This window comes from Pseudopipra pipra, chromosome 5 (genome assembly GCF_036250125.1).
Source record: "Pseudopipra pipra isolate bDixPip1 chromosome 5, bDixPip1.hap1, whole genome shotgun sequence".
NCBI classification, from domain to species: domain Eukaryota; kingdom Metazoa; phylum Chordata; class Aves; order Passeriformes; family Pipridae; genus Pseudopipra; species Pseudopipra pipra.
This window is the reverse complement of record NC_087553.1, coordinates 61112059-61131535: the sequence shown is the minus strand read 5'-3', so window position 1 is coordinate 61131535 and position 19477 is coordinate 61112059. Positions and strand designations below refer to the sequence as shown.

The window sequence follows — 19477 nt, the reverse complement described above, 5'->3', positions numbered from 1 at the left end:
GGCTTTGGAAAGCTGCATGACTTCTGCCAAATGATTCACCACGCACAATTTAAACCTGGGGAGATTAAACTGAAAAGGGCAGGTTTTACTACTTCAAGCAAAGGGGGTTGCAACTCACTGTTCATATTCATCCTTTCTTGTCCCTGTTTAAACAAGACATCGGTCACATCCTCTTGACTCCTCCCTATTCTTTACATAGGTCCAAGCTGAAAAGCTGTTTTTTAGAAATAGTATCGTATATATAGTCAATATTTCCCTTCTATACTGAGGTAGCTGCAGTTGGATCTTCACCAAAGCAATGACTAAGGCCAGCAAGATCTCAGGCTGCTCTCCTGGGTTGGGCAGACTTTTGCCAGACTGAGGACTGGGACATCAGTCTCTTCCTTAGAGCCTACATGGTACTGTGGTGTGACAGCAACAGAAAAGGCCACACATGTGTTTCTGATATTCCCACTTTCCCACACATTTGTTGCTCTACAGTGCTTTAGTAAATGATATATACACAGAAAATACACAGGCAAAAGGACAGGAACAGTCAGACCTCTTTGTAGCTGGGAGAGGCAACACATGTGGCTCCTGTGAAAGGATCTTGTTTTTGCAGTGTTGACCTGACAAGGTACCAGTAGGCTGGATGGCAACACTTGCTAGCCAATCTTCCAAGGACTATAAACAAAAGACAAAAATTACGGTAATTTTTTCGTATCTGAGAAACCAACTTTGTCAGGGTTAATGAAAACCATCTGAATGATCGCACACGGCAGTGACATAACAGATTTTTCTCTTTATTCTTTACAGCACTAAAAACCAATGTTATTTGAGAGAAATGCATTGTATTTGCAATGGCCAATTGAAAAGCAGAGATGGAAATGGGACCTCAGCTGGTTCAAATGAAAAGAGCTCTGTTAAAGTCATTGGAGTTGTTTCCTTTCTTAGCACAGTGTTATTCTGGAAATATTCTTCATTAGCTGCCTCCTCACATATCTAATAAGGAATAACAAACATAAAAGAGTGTATAACATATGTATTTAAAACTCAACTCTTCAATCCTTGGAAGAAAAAAGCTACATCAAACCAGCCCACTGACAATTGTTCCCATGTTTTAAGACACTGGGAGTTTTGTTTGCCTCAGAGTGACAGTCAGAGAACAGAACACAATAGACAGAGGGATAATCTCGAGTGGTGGGAGTGTCCCAGAGATTTGCAGAGCAAAAGAGTAAGGCACAGACAAAAGCTGGTACCAATAAAACACTTTCCTGTGTTTTTGAAGACATGGGTGTGGACCTGGTTTTAACCAGATTTGGATTAACAGATTTCCCTAGACATGTCTTCATCGTTGAGAAATCTTCTCTAGGCAAAAAATAGTAATTTGGCTATTTTCCTACAATTTTCACACATCTCAGAGCCCAGATGGTGCAACTGGGAAGCTGGATGCCTGCAAAAGCCCTGGATAAATATCTACTCAGATCACTTCTGCCTGTGCACATTTTCCTGCCCAAAAAACACCAGCTAGAAATACAGGGTGCCCATCTAAAAGGAACTGCATTTTCCATGTGTTTGATTTGTGAGCAAAAGTCCAGTCCAAGCAAAGGTGCCAAAAGAGAAACATTCAGAACATGAAATCTTGGCTGATGCTTAGAAAACACTTGTAGGGCTGATTTTTCACATTTCAGTGGAAAAGGATAAGAGGATCAGTGGAGCACGTTATTTGGTTGGTAAGGCAACTTGTTACTTGGTGAAAAGGCAAGTCATTTTAATTTTAAATATAAAGAATAGGACAAGTTGCTCATTCTATTAGTGATAAAACAGACCCTGCATCTATCACAACATCACAAGACATGCAAGACATCACAGATACCTCAGGCTCATAACGAATTGTGATATCAAAGTCCATAGCAAAGGGAACATTGTTGATGGCAAATCTCAGCCCAGCTCCACTGGGAACACGGGCAAAGCCAGGTCCTGTCCATGTCACAGACCGACCAGCGCTGGGCTGCCTGAAAACCACTGCCAAAACAGAGTTTTGTCCAAACTGCATTGCACCCTGCAAAGACACACCAACATTTACAACGACCTGCTGAGTCAAATTACAAAGAAACAAACTCAGAAAAAAGAAAGGAAATATTTTTGCCAGACTGTTTACTTATTTTGGCCATGAGTTAATCTCATTTTCTGAACAAGTTTGGGATTGACAATCTAAGAACTCTCCCATACGTAGGATGTTTAGGGTCACATGTCAAGAAAAGCTTCCTATGGCTTTGCAACAACAGCAATGAGAAGGACTAGAATCCATCAGTCTCTGAATATTTCGCTTCTCCAAACATTCACATTGCAAACCTTTCATACGTGGCTGGACTCTTCATTATAAAAAACAATTACCTTTCATGGGGACTCTTCTCTTCTAAAAATTCATTGAACCTGAGCCTACAATGTCACTGGGCAGTGTAAACCAGTCACTGTGAATCATAAAATGTCTGGCCCAACTGTGTAGCAAAAAAATCGACTTAATTTGTGTCAGAATTATAATGTCTAAGACTGAAAATCCCTCGTGCTCAGGCATTTCCTTGCCCTTTGTCACAAAATAAAATTTTATTATTTGATGTAAACTTAAGTAACTACTCAAGTACCAATTTACCTGTTCCAGTCCAGATTTTCTTACAGTTCGTTTCTTGTTCCTGTTTAACACAATCTTTCCATTTTCAATACTGAACTCATAGCCTTGCTTCTGCAAGTAGATGTCACACCTTGGAAGAGTGCTTGGCTGAACCTGTGAAGTAATGAGAGAGGAGCAGCACTGTCTCAACAACGTTGAAGGGTAGGTAAGCAACCAAATGAAAATCCACATTCTTAAAACAGGCTCTATTCTCTACAGGGTGAAACTCTAAACTATGGCCCAGCATTTGCCAGAAAACCTTTTCCCCCACTCCCTTAAAATTAACTTCCACTTTCTCTCATAAACTATGCCTCAGACATCTGTTTTCCATTTAATTATTGGACTGTAGGATGATTACTGGTTGTGATTATAGCTAAATATTTGTGGATGTGACCTGCAAATAAACATTTTTTGTTATTTGTTCTCTATAGCTTCTGGACAACACGTCAGAGCAGAGATGTTAATAAAAGCATAGGCAGAGGAAGGGATGCATTTCAGGCTTGTACTCTGCATGGGGAACAACTACCCCCATGCTGAAGGGGAAACAATAAATAAAAATTAATTTTTCTAAAAACATTACAGATGGATGCCAAATTCTTGAGGAAATTGGGCTACAATCAGTGCCTTTATATAAGGCAGCAGGAATGAGTCCAGTGGAGCAGAGAGTAATTTGATTCTTCCCCTTTTGGAGATTCCCAGAAATATAACAGTTTATGATAACGGTTGGCAACTCAAACGCTTTCCTCTAATTTAAATAATTAAACTGTTTTCTCTAATTCATGCCAGACCAGCCGGCACTTGAGAAGCAGCAAGGGCAGCTTTGTAGGTCACAGCACGTTGTAGGTACTGTCCCTTTGTAACAGCCGCATTTATGGGATAATCATGTCCGTGAAAAACAAAGATGAACTGCGGATGGTCAAGGGACTTGCTCTGCATTTTCCTGCTAAAGAACCGCTCCAGCTGCTCCCCAGGCAAGGGCTCTTCTTCTCAGCCTCAGCTCTTGTGCCACCACTGCATGGATCCCCTCTCAGTACGACACCTAAAAAGCCAACTACCTACCAAGGGTGCAGAGCCAGAAAGGGGCTTTGCATGCTCAGCTTCATAAATGTAATAATCCAGAGGTAAGAAGAAATAGCCTGGAGCTGGCTCGTTGCACTGGCGGCTCACGATGTTGGGGAGACACTTGCACTGACCATCCTTTGGTGAGCACCTACAGCAAAATGGTAAAGGGAGGATGTCAGAGTGTGGCATAGCTGGGTCTTCACAGCACAAGGGCAGCTCAGATCCACCCTTGTTTCTGCATTGCCTCATTTCTCCCATTGCCGGATCACCTCCGTTATTAAACTTCTTCCTACCCCCCCCCCCCCCTCTGTTTCTGATGCTGGATTCATTCAGTGCTACTGTTCCATCACTTTGGAGACATGACATGTTTTATCTTTCTCTGTCAGTTCCATACCTGAAGCACTGATTCTTTTGTTTCCTGAGCATCTGTTACTATCTATTCCTGTATCCATTTCTTTTATCTCTTTCTGTAACTATCACTGTATCATGATTTTTAATCATCTGTCACTCACAATTATAGAGGCAGAACATGAGATCAGAAGGACCTTTGATTTGATGTGAATATGGAAGTTTCCATATATTTACAGTCATATTTAACACACTAAATTATTTATCTACTCACAAGGAGCTGCTCTACAGCATCAGACTATGTGCTCCTATGTCTGAAGTCTAACAGCAGTAGTGAAGACCCCTGCCCAACAGACTTCTGAAGTAACTCAACTGAAACCAAGCTTGCTTCTAAAATTATACATTTTGAACAGCAGCCAGAAAAAAAAAATCTAGCATTTAAAGTAAATGCAGTAAACTAAGGTAAAAATGTCACCTCTAACTTACTTCTAATTTATACAAATATTAGGGTCTCTGGTTCTCTCAAGCCATGCATTTTATATTTTATATTAAACACATCTTGACTCAAGCTGATTCAAAGTTGGCTTCAAAGGAAATACGTAAATCCCCTTATCACAAATAAATTTCCAAAATCCCAACATGACTTTACTCTGTTTGTATATGATGAAATTACATCTACAGGCTATTTCCCATCTGTACCAAGACTATATTAACCTAATCAGAAAATCTAGCCTAAGAGCTTATAAAAATTAAAACCAGGAAAGAACTTGAAGAACTTTAACTTACAAGTTATTCTGGGATCCACCAATATCACAATCACACGGAGAACAGCCATTCAAGCTGTTGCCAAGACCCCAGTATCCTACCTGGGATACAAAGAAAGATTTTTTAATGACAAGTATTTAAATATGTAAAGCAAAACACAACTCATTCTGCTGGATGAACAATGCTCTGGAGCACTACTGTGCTGCTGCCTGTGTTTGGCCATGGGAGATTGCTTTTCTTACCGGATAGCATAGTCACTGCATGAGACAGATATTTACCCGTTTGTGCAAGCAAGTTCTCTGTAAACAGCAAAGATTTTGAGGACATGATTTTGCACTTCCTTTCCTTCCTGGGAGCACTTTTCCCAGTCCAGTTTGATTGCACAAATGTTTGTGAGCAGTGAAAAAGAACCAGATGTCAATGCAGAATGGTAGCATACAGCTGTAATATTATTTTGAAATTTGACTTATTGTTTTATTTTCTGGCAATTAATAGGTGTGAGGTGGGTGAGGAGACTTCCAAAACCACATGCAGAAGTAATAACAAAACCTTAATACGTACGAGGCATTTTTCACAGCGTTGCCCTGTGGTGAACCGCTGGCACAGGCACTCTCCTGTGGCAGGATCACAGATGGAGAAGGGCAAACTGCCAGAGGGATCACAGTTGCAGGCTGCAGGGACAGAAATGTGTGGTTACCTCTGCAGGCTCCAGTGACTGCCGGCAGCAGGACTGGCGTCTGCTTTAGATGTGGCATCAGCATGACAGGCAGTCTCCGTCACCCAGACAGACACTCTACAGACGTACATGCCCTGGCACCCTGCAGCCCACTGACTGCCCTTGGGAAATGGACCATTTCCTTTGGCAGGCCCCTCTCCAGGGGGAGCAGGGGCACTGGCAGAAAGCCCTGTGCAGTGGTTTGCTGTGTGCTTGTGCTGGTCTGCACAGTCGTTGCGTGTGGCTGAGGACCATGGTGTGGGCATATGCTCACAAACCCACAGTGTGCCTGGGGAGGGGCGGGATGTGTTTTTCAGCAAGCCTCTCTAAGAGGAATGGCTGGCTGGAAGTTCTCATGGCAAGGCAGCAGCTTCTGCCATCTTGAACTGCACTGCAGAGTCCAAATATCCTAACAGTCCGTCTGTGGCTTTTCATGGACCCTTCATAGAATTACAGAATCATAGAATGGTTTGGGTTGGAAGAGACCTTAAAGATCATTTAATTCCAACCCCCCTGCCATGGGCAGGGACATATTCTACTACACCACGTTACATAGAGCCCCACCCACCCTTGTCTTGAATAATTCCAGAGATGGAGAGTTCACAAACTCTCTGGACAACTGGTTCCAGTGCCTCACCACCTTCCCAGTAAAGATTTTCTTCCTAATATTTAAACTAAACCTACCCGCCTTCAGCTTAAGGTCATTTTTCCTTGTCCTGTCCCTACATGCCCTTGTGAAAAGTCCTTCTCCAGCCTTCTTGTGAACCCCAGATCTGGAGGCAGTATTCCACATGGAGTAGAGCAGGAGAATCACCTCCCTCAGCCTAATGGACACACTTCTTTTGATGCAGCCCACGATACATTTGGCTTTCTGGGCTGCAAATGCACATCTCTGAGTCATGTTGAGCTTTCCATCCACAAATACCCCCAAGTCTTTCTCCCCAGGACTAGTGTCAATCCATTCTCCTCTTAGTCTGTACTTGTCCTTGGGATTGCTCTGACCTGCATGCAGGACCTTGCACTTGGCCTTGTTGAACTTCATGAGATTATACTGATTTGGATGCTAAAATAATTTTCATGTGTTTATCTCCCTTTTCAATTAATTTGCATATTTAACAACCCTTCTATTAACAGTAGCCTGATCTATTATAGTATCCTATGCATTCTGAAAGTGATTTTGCATCTTTTCAGTTGCAGGAGCTGCCCCAGAAACACTACATGGCATTGACATTTAATTATAGTAGGCAACTGTGTATTCCGTGACTCAAGTAGTGCATCACTGTTGCATCTGTGCATTCAACTACCTTCATGTCTTAAAAATGGTTTGAAAAGAAGGATGAGAGAGGTGGTTTACATACGCTGGCAGCCCAGGGGGTCACTGCCACTCAGCCCATAGTAGTTTGCCCTGCACTTGTCGCAGCGAACATCCTCTACATTCTCCTTGCAAGGGCACCGGCCCGCGACCGTTCCCAGAGTGGGATCTGTGCGACTCTCGCAGGCGCCGTTGTGCAATGTACCTTCTGGGTCACAGTCACATGCTAGAGGAGTGGTTAAGGGGATACATAAAAAAAGCACAGTTAGATGTAAGCATGAAAATGCAATTACAGAGTTGCTAGTAATCCTCCTTTGGCTCCTTAAGGACTTTTCATACCAATCAATTGCTACAATTAAATTACACTCAGAGCATTTTCCCCATCCTATGTTAATACTGAATTTAGCTCATCTTTCAGAAGTGCTTTCATGTCTGAAAGACTATTTTTCTTGCATATGGCGGGTGTCCAGCAAAAGTTATTAATCCCCCCATCATTTTGCACCCCTTCTGCAGTACCTGAAGGCCCTAGAAGCAATATGACTACTGCAATTCATATTTATATTGATGTTGCTCAAGAAAGCTGATAGCTCTGCTGGATTCTAAGCTCAGCAATAAATTGGAATATGCAGCTCCTTTTACAATGGTGGTTTGAGGATACTGTCATGCAGCTACTTTATAAGGCAGTTTGGATGTTGTAAGTTTGGTAACATTTTTACAACCGTATGAACACTTAAGCATGGGGATGCCATAGGGTTCAGAGCAAAGAGAACCAGAACCACGCTGGTTTGAGTCATTCTTACAGAAGCTAAAAAGGGATGCTTACAGAGGCACGCCTGAGGGTCTGAAATGACTTTGAGTGGATCCTGGTAAAAGAAGCGTTTGCACTGGTCACAGTGTTGCCCGGTGGTGTTGTCCTGGCAGTCCTCACAAACCCCACCGCTGACCCCGCCACTGGCCTGGTACACGGCCATGTCAAAGTGGCATCTGCTGGAGTGGCCGTTGCAGTTACAACCTGAAACCAAGACAAACAGTGGGATATTTCACACCATGACTCCTGTTGTGGTCTGGTCACCATTGCTGTCTACTGCTAACACAGGATTACTGGTCACTTGTATGATTTCAGTGCCCAACAAGATGATAGCTTCCCAAGCCTTGTGTGTTACAGCTGGGGGAGAGAACTGGGCCCTAAACTTGGAGAAGTCCCCATGTGGGTGAGTGTGTCTGATACACAGCAGGGAACACTGCTCCACCAAAGAAAGCTCTAGCTGAATATTTGTTACAGATCCTAATACATTATTCTTGTACATCCCACTTTACTCATTGCGTTGGGCAGGGCATGTCTCCAGGATGAAGGACCACCGCCTCCCTAAGATCTTGCTTTATGGTGAACTTGCCACTGGCTGTCGCAAGAGAGGAGCCCTGAAGAAAAGATACAAGGACTCCCTAAAACAACATCTCAGCCTGGGCCATATTGATCACCATAACTGGTCTACTCTGGCCTCCAATCGGGAGGCCTGGAGACACACCATCTATAACGCTGCTGATGCTTTTGAGAAAGCACACAGGATCACTCTTGAGGAGAAAAGACAACACAGAAAGAATCGTGCCTTGCAGAATATACCATCTAAGGAGTCTTTCTGCTGTGCCTTTTGCAACCGGACGTGTCTATCTCGTATTGGCCTTTTTAGCCATCAACACGCCTGCAACAAATGTGGGTAGAGCCCTTCCCAAATCTTCGTTCGCGAAGCCCAGCCATGATGATGATGATGATTCTTGTACACCCCACTTTAGTCATTATTGTGAATATAAATAATTTAGCCTTGTCTAAATTCTTTCACTCATATGAAAGACACTGTGCAAGTCCGTGGATGATCTTTTTTGCATTAGGTGCTTTTTCCTCTCTTTATTGTTTTTTTCTCTGTATGAAAAGTAAGAATATGAAACAGCTCTACTTCTTGTAAGGTAACACAGCACCTATGTGGTGTCTATCTGTTTTTCTGGATGAGGCATGGAAAAGTCTCCCTCCCAGGAACCTAGCCTTCCCATTATGCATTGGACTGTGATTGTGCTACAGCCACCTCCAACTATTAAAAAGGAAAATATCATGTTTGAGTTACGTTTGCAAGCATTATCTTCTGTCCTTTCAGCTGGCCTCCAGGGAGCATCATTGTAGAAATCTTTACATCTTTCACAAGACAAACCTTCAGTGTTATGGTGGCAGATACATCTCCCTTGGACCTGTAACGTGGTGAGAAGAGCTTGGAGATGAGATGACGAGAGGAGAGGAGAGAAGAGGAGAGGAGAGGAGAGGACAGGACAGGAGAGGAGAGGATCTGTTCGAGTTATGCCAGCAAGATCAGGAAAATTCAAAGCTCTTTGGCTCCCTCAGCTGACATAATTCTTAATTATTTGAGTAAAAGGTCTGGAGAATACCTGCAAATTTTAACCAAATAGTTTTAAAGCCACTGAGCAACCTTTAGAAAAAAATACTTATAGAGATATCAAGGGAGACTTTAACCTTTTAGATTCTCTCTCTCTCTTTGCCTACATGTCTTAACATTGAGATACATATTTTCCAGGAGAAAAAACTCTTGTTCCTGGAGGGAAAGAATTCGAAATCATGTTCCTGGAATTTTTAATAATCCATTTTTCATGGATTAGCTTTGCATTATCAGCTATTCTTTGTGCCAATGCCTTCTCTCCTGCTGCAGAGCCCCCAAGCCCAGCTGGAGAGTGGAATGCACCCAACAAATGGCCATTCAAGTCTGCACACACCATAGGCTACTTACTACATTACGTTTGCACCATTACAGCTCTGGTATTTGGCTGCTATTATCAACATGTCTTGTCCCAGTTGCTTTTGAAACACCACCCTAGTGCCAACAAAGAGACACCCTCTGTGCATTCCAAACCAGGGCTTTGAAGGAAGAATCTGCATTGAAACATTTAACAACTTGCAGCTGCAAATGGTCAGTCCAAAGATTATCAGAGATCTTCCTCTCCCTCCCTCCATCTCTTCCTTCTCATAAAATACTAGGTAGGGAGCGCCCTTTTTGTAGACAGCATTAATGACGCACCATCCCAGTCTGATGGAAAACATCTCCCCGCAGATTCTGCATGGAATCACACTGGCTGGCATGGCCATTGCAAAAGCAGCTGCCCTGCACAACCATCTCATAGATGGCATAGTAGTACTTCTCAAGGGGATCACTGTGTCTTCTTCCAAGCAGAGCATCCCCAAGGGTGTGGAGTTTAGTAAAATTGATCCTCAGGTTTGTCAATGTAATGAGCTCTGGAAGGAAAGAAGAGAGATCAAGAGCCCAAGTTCACTCTAAAATAAAAAGCATGAAATCTTCAGCTTGGATCAGTCATCCAAGAATTCTCCCATAGTGAAGAAATAATGGAAATGATCCAATATTGGCCAAGACCACTAATGTGTACAGTGCCAGGGCAAGGACCACTCCTGGCACACGGCTGTGTAAGCATTAGCACCCTCCTTGGTATGGCTCTGCATTTTCCCAGACACTGGCTTCATGGGTTCATGTGCACCTCTGCGATTGCTCCCAAAAAGCAGCGTGGATTGGGCCTGATCCCAAAAGGAAAGACAGTTTAGTTACATGGATGAACTTTGCAGAGCTCTGCCATTTGCCCTCAGGGCTAGAGAACAGGACTGGCCCCATTTTATTTATTAATACAATGTCACTGTAAGATCTTTAGGTACTTAATTTTCAATGTCATTGACTTACACTACCTGAGCTGTTGATCTTTTCAGTGTACAAAACAAACAACACCAGGAAAATATCTCTGGAGAAAACCTGTAGTGTCCATACCTTGGATATAGGGCACATATGGATTTTCTATGTCAAAGCTGGGATCCAAAGCTTTTAAAACAACCTGCAAAACAAATTGATACAGCTGTAGAGATGGGATGAGCACCCACCTGAGGGATCAAATGACAGGCCCCTCCCTTTACCACATACAGACAAGAGACCTTCAGCTGCAGTAACAGAGCTACATATGATCTGAACTCATACAAACACAGCCACCCGGCAATACCTCGCCTTCAGTTGAGGGCTCGATGTCTGAATATCTTGAATCACAAATGATGTCTCCCATACTTTTTGCCGGACCGGAAGAGATGTTGGGAAAAGAAGCTGCACAATCATGTGCAAAATATCTAAACACTTTCCAGGACTGACCAAAATCAGTAGAGCGCTCAACCAGCATTGCTGCAGGCCGAAATGTCTGCAAGAAACATTTCAAGAATTCCTTAAGCAGGCATTGATAAAACATCTCAGGGGTTGTTATACTGATATTCTTCTTTTGGGGATGCTAAAATTCTGTGTTTGGGATCTTGTAGCTCATTACAGGGCTACCGTGCTGGTTACAAGATTTACCGAAAAAGCCAGATTATTCATTAGAACCTCTCTCTAGCAGAAGGGAAGGGTAACCTTTCATACAGATACAAGATCACTTTCTAAGTAAGGAAGTTTACCATAACGATGTAGAAATTTTGTAAAAAAAAAATAATTGTAGCCATCTGTGTCATAATGGTTATGCATGAGAAGGCTGAACAAAATTGAAAGAGCAACTGCAGTTCAGATATGTCCTAAATTTTTAGGGTCTAATTTTGCAATTTATTTTTCCACTTTAATTCTCAAATTTATAGAAAATAGGACCAGAAGGCACATGAATAGGAAGCTATTCAGCCTATCCTCTTCCCCTAAGGCAGGATCAACTATAATTTAACCATACTTGACAGGTGTTTATCTAACCTGTTCTTACAACCCTCTAAAGATGGAGCTTTCACTGCCTCTCTAAGCAATTTATTCCTCTGGCTAAGTAATTAGTGTTTAACGTTACATAAAATCTCTGGTTAAAGATGTACCTTAAAGGTCAGGATAAGATGGCTGAACTGGAATAAAGTTTCTAGGTCCAATCTAATGCTGACATGGTCAATGCCTGAAAAGAGAATGAAAATGAAGATCACAATGCGTACATTGAAGGGGTAGCTGAGACAGTTTTCCCATGGGGAATTTAAAGATGCCTTTTCCAGCACAGCAGCTAGGCTCTTTAGGGCATCACCTGTGCACAAACCCAGTGTGTGGCTGGATTGCTCTCCCCAGGGCAATATGATTTTCTGCCTTCCTGACACTGTCACTGGCAGTGCTGCAGGTCACTGAGACTGCAGGACCTGGTTAAAGGTCCTGTTCAGCTAATTTGAATAGTAAATGATGGTGATGGTTCTGGGTTTATGTGTTCCTGTGTCCAGTTAGGTTTATTTTTTTAAATCCAATCAAATAATTTACTTATTTCTAAGGAAAAAAAAGAGAAACTCAATAAAACTATGGGGTTTTCTTCATGCTAAACAGAACTGTTAAACCCTCCTATACTGCCAGACCTGAAATTTATCGTGAGCAGAACTACTACACCAGACATCTTCCAAAATTGCAACAAGTATAGAAAAAATCTCCACAATTCATGCATTCTCTGCAGAGAGTTGCAGGAGTTCAGCCAGTACCCCCACTGTTCACATCTGCATGCAGCACCCCAGGGCTCCTGCTGACCAGGCTGTGCATAAGACCTCATCCCAGAAGAAAGATTGGGAGAACAAGGAAAGCTCTTTTCACAGCTGGCCCACAGATTTATTGGCAGTGGTGTCCAAAGCTAGTGACAGATTCTTGCTAAACTCTAAGAAAAAACAAGGTTTATAAATTTTCGGCTGGATACTCAAAACAAAGGTAACATATTACCTTTAACAGTTCTGTTTAGCATGAAGAAAACCCCATAGTTTTATTGAGTTTCTCTTTTTTTTCCTTAGAAATAAGTAACATATTACCTTACTTTTTCTATGCCTTAATTTCCAACCAGTCAAATGTTTTTTACATATTCACTGTATGTCAAATAAGATAGAGTAAATGTTATTCCTCCTAGCATAGTGCTTTACACTATTTGTTTTTAAATGGGTATTTGTGTTTTACACACTGTCATTACATGACATCACATCTGTAGGCAAATATATCTTTTGCCAGAAATCACATTTCCCTGAAAGGCAGACACCCTGTGGAAAATACATGGTCTCCATGTATAATCATGCATTGCCACTGGTCCTCTGGCCATCTCTTGGAGATACTGTGCTTAAAACTTGTCCATAGAAAAATGGACTTTCTGATATACTGCTACACATAAATGGGTTCAAATCACTCAGCATTACTGAATCAAAGAACAGATGTGCTGTTGTTTCATCTCTTCATAAAGGCAATATGGTGAGTGCCAATGGCATAATCTCATAGCAAAATTTTGAAGTAATATTTTCTCAAAGAAACTTACCATTTTCTGACTGCCACCACTTCTTTTTCCTATCAGGCTCAAACGTTGTGATAACATTTTCAATCATGTGACTGTTGCGCTGGGTATAGGGATTATATGGGTATCTGGAATCACAGAGAAAGCACTTCTGTTCAGCCTAGAAAACAAAATGAGCAGAATAAAATATTAATTTTGTCTCTTCACTAAAAATCAAGTGGATGTACACATATTTATGCAATTGCAAGACTGGCACCTGTCATGTTGCTTTGGGTGCCTATACTTTTAATCGCTCAGGCTTTCATATATAAGGGATAAGCCCAAGAAAATCATCATATGCATGAAGCATGTACATAGTAAGTGTTGGTCTTGGTCTGCCACAGGTATTCTATAAAAATTACACTTTTTCAGTTGTGGAGAAGGGATCTCAGTAAGAGCAGGTACAAAGTAAGTAGTTGGCCTGGGCTGACACCACCACCCTGACCACTGTAAGTGTATTTTGTAGGCATAGGGAAACTGCAGAAGTTTAAAACCAATGCAAAGGAGGAAAATTAGGCTTTCAATAGGAAAAAAGGGTCTTGTTTGAAAATGTTACAAGCAGAAGATGAAGGTAGCAATGATTAGCCAATGTCTCAGTTCTGAATACTTTTGTCTGCAAAAGGGCTTTGATAGTGAGGGCGAGGAGCTCCTCTTTAAGGTGATGAGTGGGGGGTTGAGTGGGAGACTAAGGAGAGGTGACAAGGTTAACATTCTGATCTGGGAGATCAGCCGTGCTGAGCCATAAGGACAACCTGAGCACCACGAGATCACAGCCAGCAGAGCCCCAGGGAAGTAGGGTGGGCAGGGCTGGATGTGCCACTCCATGAGATTTGGGCAGAACCTGAGTGCAATGGCTCAAGGATAAGCCAAAGCAGAAGGTGATGCCCAAGGTGTGTGCCTGGCTTGCAGGGACGGTGGCAGGAAGAAGAGTGGATGACACAGCACCCCAGAGGGAGCTGAAGGAGGAGGCATGGGTTCAGTGCCCATGGGTGGGAGGCTGGCAGGGATGCTCCTGAAAACAGAAAGTGGAAATCAGTGGCAGGAGCTGGGCTGGAAATGACCCAGAAGAGGATGGATAGAGAGGCATCCCACTTGGCACACTCAAGATCCACAGAGAAGCATTGGGAATGGTTTATACGTCTTTGTATTATGAAATCACCTGGGATTTATTCACATTTAAAGAAATTAATAGCCATAGATTAACAGGTATGGTATAATTCATGTGTTTTAAACATTATGATAAATATGTATTATATTCAGTCATTCTATACCACCCTTGACAAGTGTATGAATATACAGTTTAGAAGACAAGAGAGAAATACAAAAAATACTCTGTCATCTCATTTCACAAAGCTCTGGTAAGAAAGCACTTGGCAGGACTGCATTCACTCTCTGATTTACATAAATGCATACAATATGATATTTGGTCAACTTATGTTTAAGGTTGCTCCATAAAAATCTGCTCCAAAGGACAAGCATGTGTATGTCCATACAAGTCATGTCTGGCAGATCCCATTTGCCTCTGAAGTGCTGGCTTTATACTCTCCTCAGTGCTGTCCCCTTTCTTTTCCTTTCAAAAGATGTGTAGGTAGTATATTCAATCATAGAGCTAAAAACCACTTAACCTAATTTAGAAATAAAATCACATATTAAAGACTGACAATGATTTCCAGTGCTTCTTTTCAAACACAAAGCAGTTGAATTCTTTTTTTTTTCCATAGGAATTTTCAATAAGACATCCCAACTGACTCCTGGATCTTGGTAGCTTGCCATGTTGACTAACACCCACTTTCACAAGTAAGGTTTGCTCTTGTCATGATGCCTGACACAGGCCATCAAAAGAGGAACTGAGGGAGGAAGAACTTGGCTTTACAAGATGAACGATGCAAAGTTCCTGGCCTGCCTCCAGCAAAGCACTCAAAATGTGCTGGTGAGAAAGAGAATTGAGTCAAGTGGGACTGAAACACTATTGGTGACACACACATTTAAGGCGAGCTGATGGAACAGAACACATTGCCAGAGCATAAGTCTCTCTCTTTCAAGCTCTGCAAAGCAGATTTGTAGTTTTCACCCTCTTCAAGAGACAGCCACCAGGGGTCAAGATATGTTGAAGCAGCATTAAATCACGGGGATTATTGCGGAACAGCTGCTCCTTTTCATGAGTCTGTATTTACATAATTCAAAGGGTAAGTACAGGCAAGCGAAAATATTAATTTTTTATCACTCTTTGATCTCCTCCTAAAAAGCAAGAATAAAAGGCAGTCATCCAGCTTAAGGGCCAGAAAGATGGTTCAGGCTATTTCAGCAAAGGAAAGAGGTATTTACGCTTTGCAGAAAACTGTGGTTCCAACATGCAACTTGGAGCAGTGCCTGGTGCCATCTCCATACCTTACTCTGCAAATGTGTCACACCATTTAGCCAGAAGGTCATAAAATTTAACTATTTTGAATTGCTCATAAATGAAATTGTATTTTAACTTCCTCTTCAGCCTAAGCTCTTATTTAGTGAAAATATTTCTATTTGTGACAATTTATTAGCTCAGTGAGGCCAAGTCCTCCAGGATGTGCAACAGAGGAATTCCCATTCCTTCCTGGCATAGCTCCCATATGCTCACTGGTCCCCCTCATCACTGTGGCCAGAGAGTGAGAGGGATCCCTCCGATGAGCCACATTTTCAATCTGCCAACCCACCTATATGGCCAAAGACTGGACTACAGCATTAGGTCTTCCCTTTTCAGAGACAGCTTTCTGCTTTCAGCAACACTGGTCTCATTTCAGATCGAAGGACATGAGAGGACATGGTGTGAATCTCTGAACAGGCTGCCTCAGGTTTCAACACTGTATGGACATATCCTTCAGTGAAGGTCCACCAAGGCAGTGCCTGCCTGTGGGACTCTACTGCTCCTGCACTCACACACACACAAACCATAGTCTTCACTTCTGAGGTGTGAGCAGGAAGAGGACTTGCAGTGCAAAGCTCCTTCAGAAATCCCTGTGCTCAATCCTTGTGTGTCTCAGGGATGTTTCTCCCCCTTGAGAAGCTACACATCACCCCGGAGGCTGTTTGCTGCCAAACTCTCCATATGTGCTGCAGTAAGGCACAGCCTTCCACCAGACTTATGTCACACTGTCTGATGATTATTCAGACAACTCCCACAGAAACTTCCTACTCTGGGCAAATTCCCCGAACAGATGAGAATACTGTTGGTAAGCAGAGTTCAGTTTATTAAAAAAGAAGGAGCAAACCAACCTCTAGGTAGCCCACAATACAGTACTTCTGAGGGCTGTTCATCCCACAGGTTGATGAGGCTGTCAGCTGCTTGCTGCGACCCCAGAGGAGGTTCCCAACGGCTGGGTAGCAGGACCCGGCATCACAGTCGTGCTGTGTATTCTGGGGTCTTATCAGCGCTGAGCACAAAAGAAGATCAAAGAGAGATTAAATTGCTTCATGTACTCAGCAGTATTCTCCAGACGAAATCATTTAAATCTCAACACCAGCAGAAAACTAAATTATCCTTTGCCTGAACTCCTTTTGTCCTTAGTAATACCTTTTTTGAAGAACTTCGGTAATGAACGCGCCTTCTACAAAACAATAATAAAAAAATATAGCTAGCATATTGCAAATCCATGCTAAAACTTAGATTTTCAGCACATTATTTTTCAGTAAAAATGCCAATCTACCATAAGCAGTAATTTATTATGCTTCCTACTCTGGTATGCCCATTGACAGCATTCCTACAGCAGAATCACAAGCATTTCAATTGACTCTGTGAGCAGAGACAGATTGGGATTAATTCTGCTGATTTGTGTTGATTTCCAAGTGATAATGGTGGACCTGAGACCAGTATTGACATCAGGGGTCCTCAGATTTTCTGTTAATTTGCAACAAATCCCTTGTCTAGTGCCAGAACTCTCTGTTCAGACCCCATGGTATGGTCTTTAATAATTAAACAGAGTAATTCTGAATTCTCTAAATAATTGCAGGAGTTTTTCATTTATTTTGCCTGAAACAACTTCAAATATTTTCCCCATTATATTAAGACTTCCCTTACAGGGCTTGTCCTTTTAAACAAGTTCTGTCCTGAAACCCTGAACAGGAATGGGTACCTTGGAGGCTTTATCTTTCAGCTTTACTTGGCTCAACTTGTTATAAAAGGTGTAGTTAAAAAAAACCCCAAAATTGATACAAGAAGATCCCACAGAACACCAGAAATGGTAACGCAATTACAACAGTAAAAAATACAGCATTTTGCAGCCAGATTCCAGTCTATGGCTCAGGCTATAGTTAGATTATGACAGAGGCTTGACTCTTTAGGTGTAAAGCAATGCCTATGTTTGGTTAGCCTTCTCTCTTTATTTATACAGATCCACACTCATTATTAATTAGCTGATATTGATTGCACCTCTTGGGCCCTGATTTAGATTCAATTACAACATGTAACTTCTTTGTACTTAAAGGTTTCATATCACTCGTGGGTCCTAGGTAGGAGAGTGGGGAATAAGGACTCACTGTCATGTTTCTCAGTGTTTTCTTAAAAGAAGCACTCTAACAAAATCTTGGAGATACGTAAATCACGTGATAATATTTTAAAGTTGGCCTGAGTAACTGTAGCATCTGTACTTACTGAGGTGTAACAGGATGGCCAGCCCCAGCCTCATGCCTCCCAGTGGAACTCAAACTGGCACCACTGCAAGAGAAGAACTGGTGGGTAACTTGGTGCTCTGCCTCACTAGGGCACCTTTTGCACATAGGGGTACCCAGAGGGGTACCTAATTAAAGTGATAGAGCCATAATAAAAATATAGAGACTAAAAGAAAACCCTGGCTTTGATTTAGTTCTAGAAAAAGATCTGTACACTTAGTGTAAAATAAAACCAGAATGCTATCACCTAAAATACTGTAGCACTCAAATACAAGCAACTTAATCCTAACTAGATTCAGCAGGGCTGTTTGCAGAGATCTAACTCCTTCTCTGGAAGTTCTTGTTTCTTTTCATTAACTTGAAACAAAGACAGAGGTCCTAATGAAGATGCTACTGAGAAATGCCTGATGTCAGGTGCTATGAATTTTGTCAGAGACAAGATATAACCACATCTTAAAGTGTGGTGAAGAAAACCAGGTAATTTCAGCATCAATGCAAAAGACTCGTATGGGGAACCTCAGCATGAACCCAAGGGAGGTTCATTGTGGCCTTGTGGCACCCTTCCTCTTCCTGCCTACCTGGAGGAAAGTGAGACTTGTCAACACAAAACCTCTGTTGGAAAAACAAAGGCAGCCATGGGTATAAAAGACAACCCAGCATCTTGCCACCAAGTAGAACTCCCAAACCAAACCTACCCCCATCTTTGCACCTGCCACCTCTTTCTCCATCTGTAGGCACCAGTGTACCCTGAAGCAGCTCTGGCTGCTGGGGCATCCCTGTGCGAGCAAAGTGCCACTTCCCAGTTCAGTTCTTGTTCCTCTGAACTAAGATGAAATATCCCTCCAGAGCAGGCAGAACATAAGCAAGGGCAGTCAAAGCATTTCAGTTGTTACTGGCTCTGTGTGGGCTTGGTTCACACAGCTCTATACAGCACACAACACAACAGCCATACCTAGATGAGTAGTTCAGCAACCACAGGTAGGGAAAGCTATTAAGGGTTGCCAGGCTTTCATGATGCTTCAGCTACTCTCACTGCCAAAACTGCAGAGAGCCTGGCATGTGACAGGAAGATGATGCCGGTGAGCATCCATGCAGCTGTGACTGGCTCCCTGGCTACACAGAGAGCTGGCCACAGATCCACTGTCTGAGGCAAAATTGAGCAAACTGCTGTGTTGGACTTTAAATTTTATACTCTGTCAGAATAATGGACAGACTCAGAGACAATTTAAGCTGCAACCACTGCAACAGCACTGTAGTGAAATAAAGGTATCCACGGTAAGAGTGATCTTGGCAGGTACACATCCCAATTCCTACCCTAACACTGTGACATTCAATACCGATGATACTCTTTAAACATGACTCCCTTTAACAGAGAAACAAGGACCAGCAAAACCCCAACATACTTTAGTTCCATTCTTAGCAGGAAAATTAAAAGATCTTACCTGGGTTCCAGGCAGCCAAGTGTTGCGGCTGGAAATGAGCACAATTGACTGAGGGAAGCAAGCAAAGGCAAACCAGTGCACTTCAGCTGGAGGAGACAGCGCGTCCCCCGAGGCACCAAGGTGTAGGTGAGAATGAGACCCAGCCTGCAACCTGTCAAAAGCTTGATTTGTGAACTCTTTCTGCTTCTGGCATCAGC

General features: G+C 42.5%; 1 protein-coding gene across 1 annotated transcript in view; it reads right to left on the bottom strand.

Moving 5' to 3' along the window:
• Positions 1-17855, bottom strand: part of LAMB4 (laminin subunit beta 4) — a 41333-nt gene extending 23478 nt beyond the window's left edge. Inside the window, exons 1-16 of the mRNA XM_064656911.1 lie at positions 17822-17855; positions 16447-16604; positions 13183-13318; positions 11741-11814; positions 10909-11097; positions 10683-10746; positions 9930-10144; positions 8970-9090; positions 7676-7864; positions 6899-7078; positions 5387-5496; positions 4847-4926; positions 3710-3860; positions 2633-2764; positions 1856-2041; positions 542-663 (exon numbers count right to left, since the gene is read on the bottom strand). Of these exons, the coding sequence (XP_064512981.1) occupies positions 542-663; positions 1856-2041; positions 2633-2764; positions 3710-3860; positions 4847-4926; positions 5387-5496; positions 6899-7078; positions 7676-7864; positions 8970-9090; positions 9930-10144; positions 10683-10746; positions 10909-11097; positions 11741-11814; positions 13183-13318; positions 16447-16604; positions 17822-17855 (2141 nt within the window). The remainder of the gene's footprint in view (positions 1-541; positions 664-1855; positions 2042-2632; positions 2765-3709; positions 3861-4846; positions 4927-5386; positions 5497-6898; positions 7079-7675; positions 7865-8969; positions 9091-9929; positions 10145-10682; positions 10747-10908; positions 11098-11740; positions 11815-13182; positions 13319-16446; positions 16605-17821) is intronic.
• Between the last annotated feature and the right edge of the window lie 1622 nt (positions 17856-19477).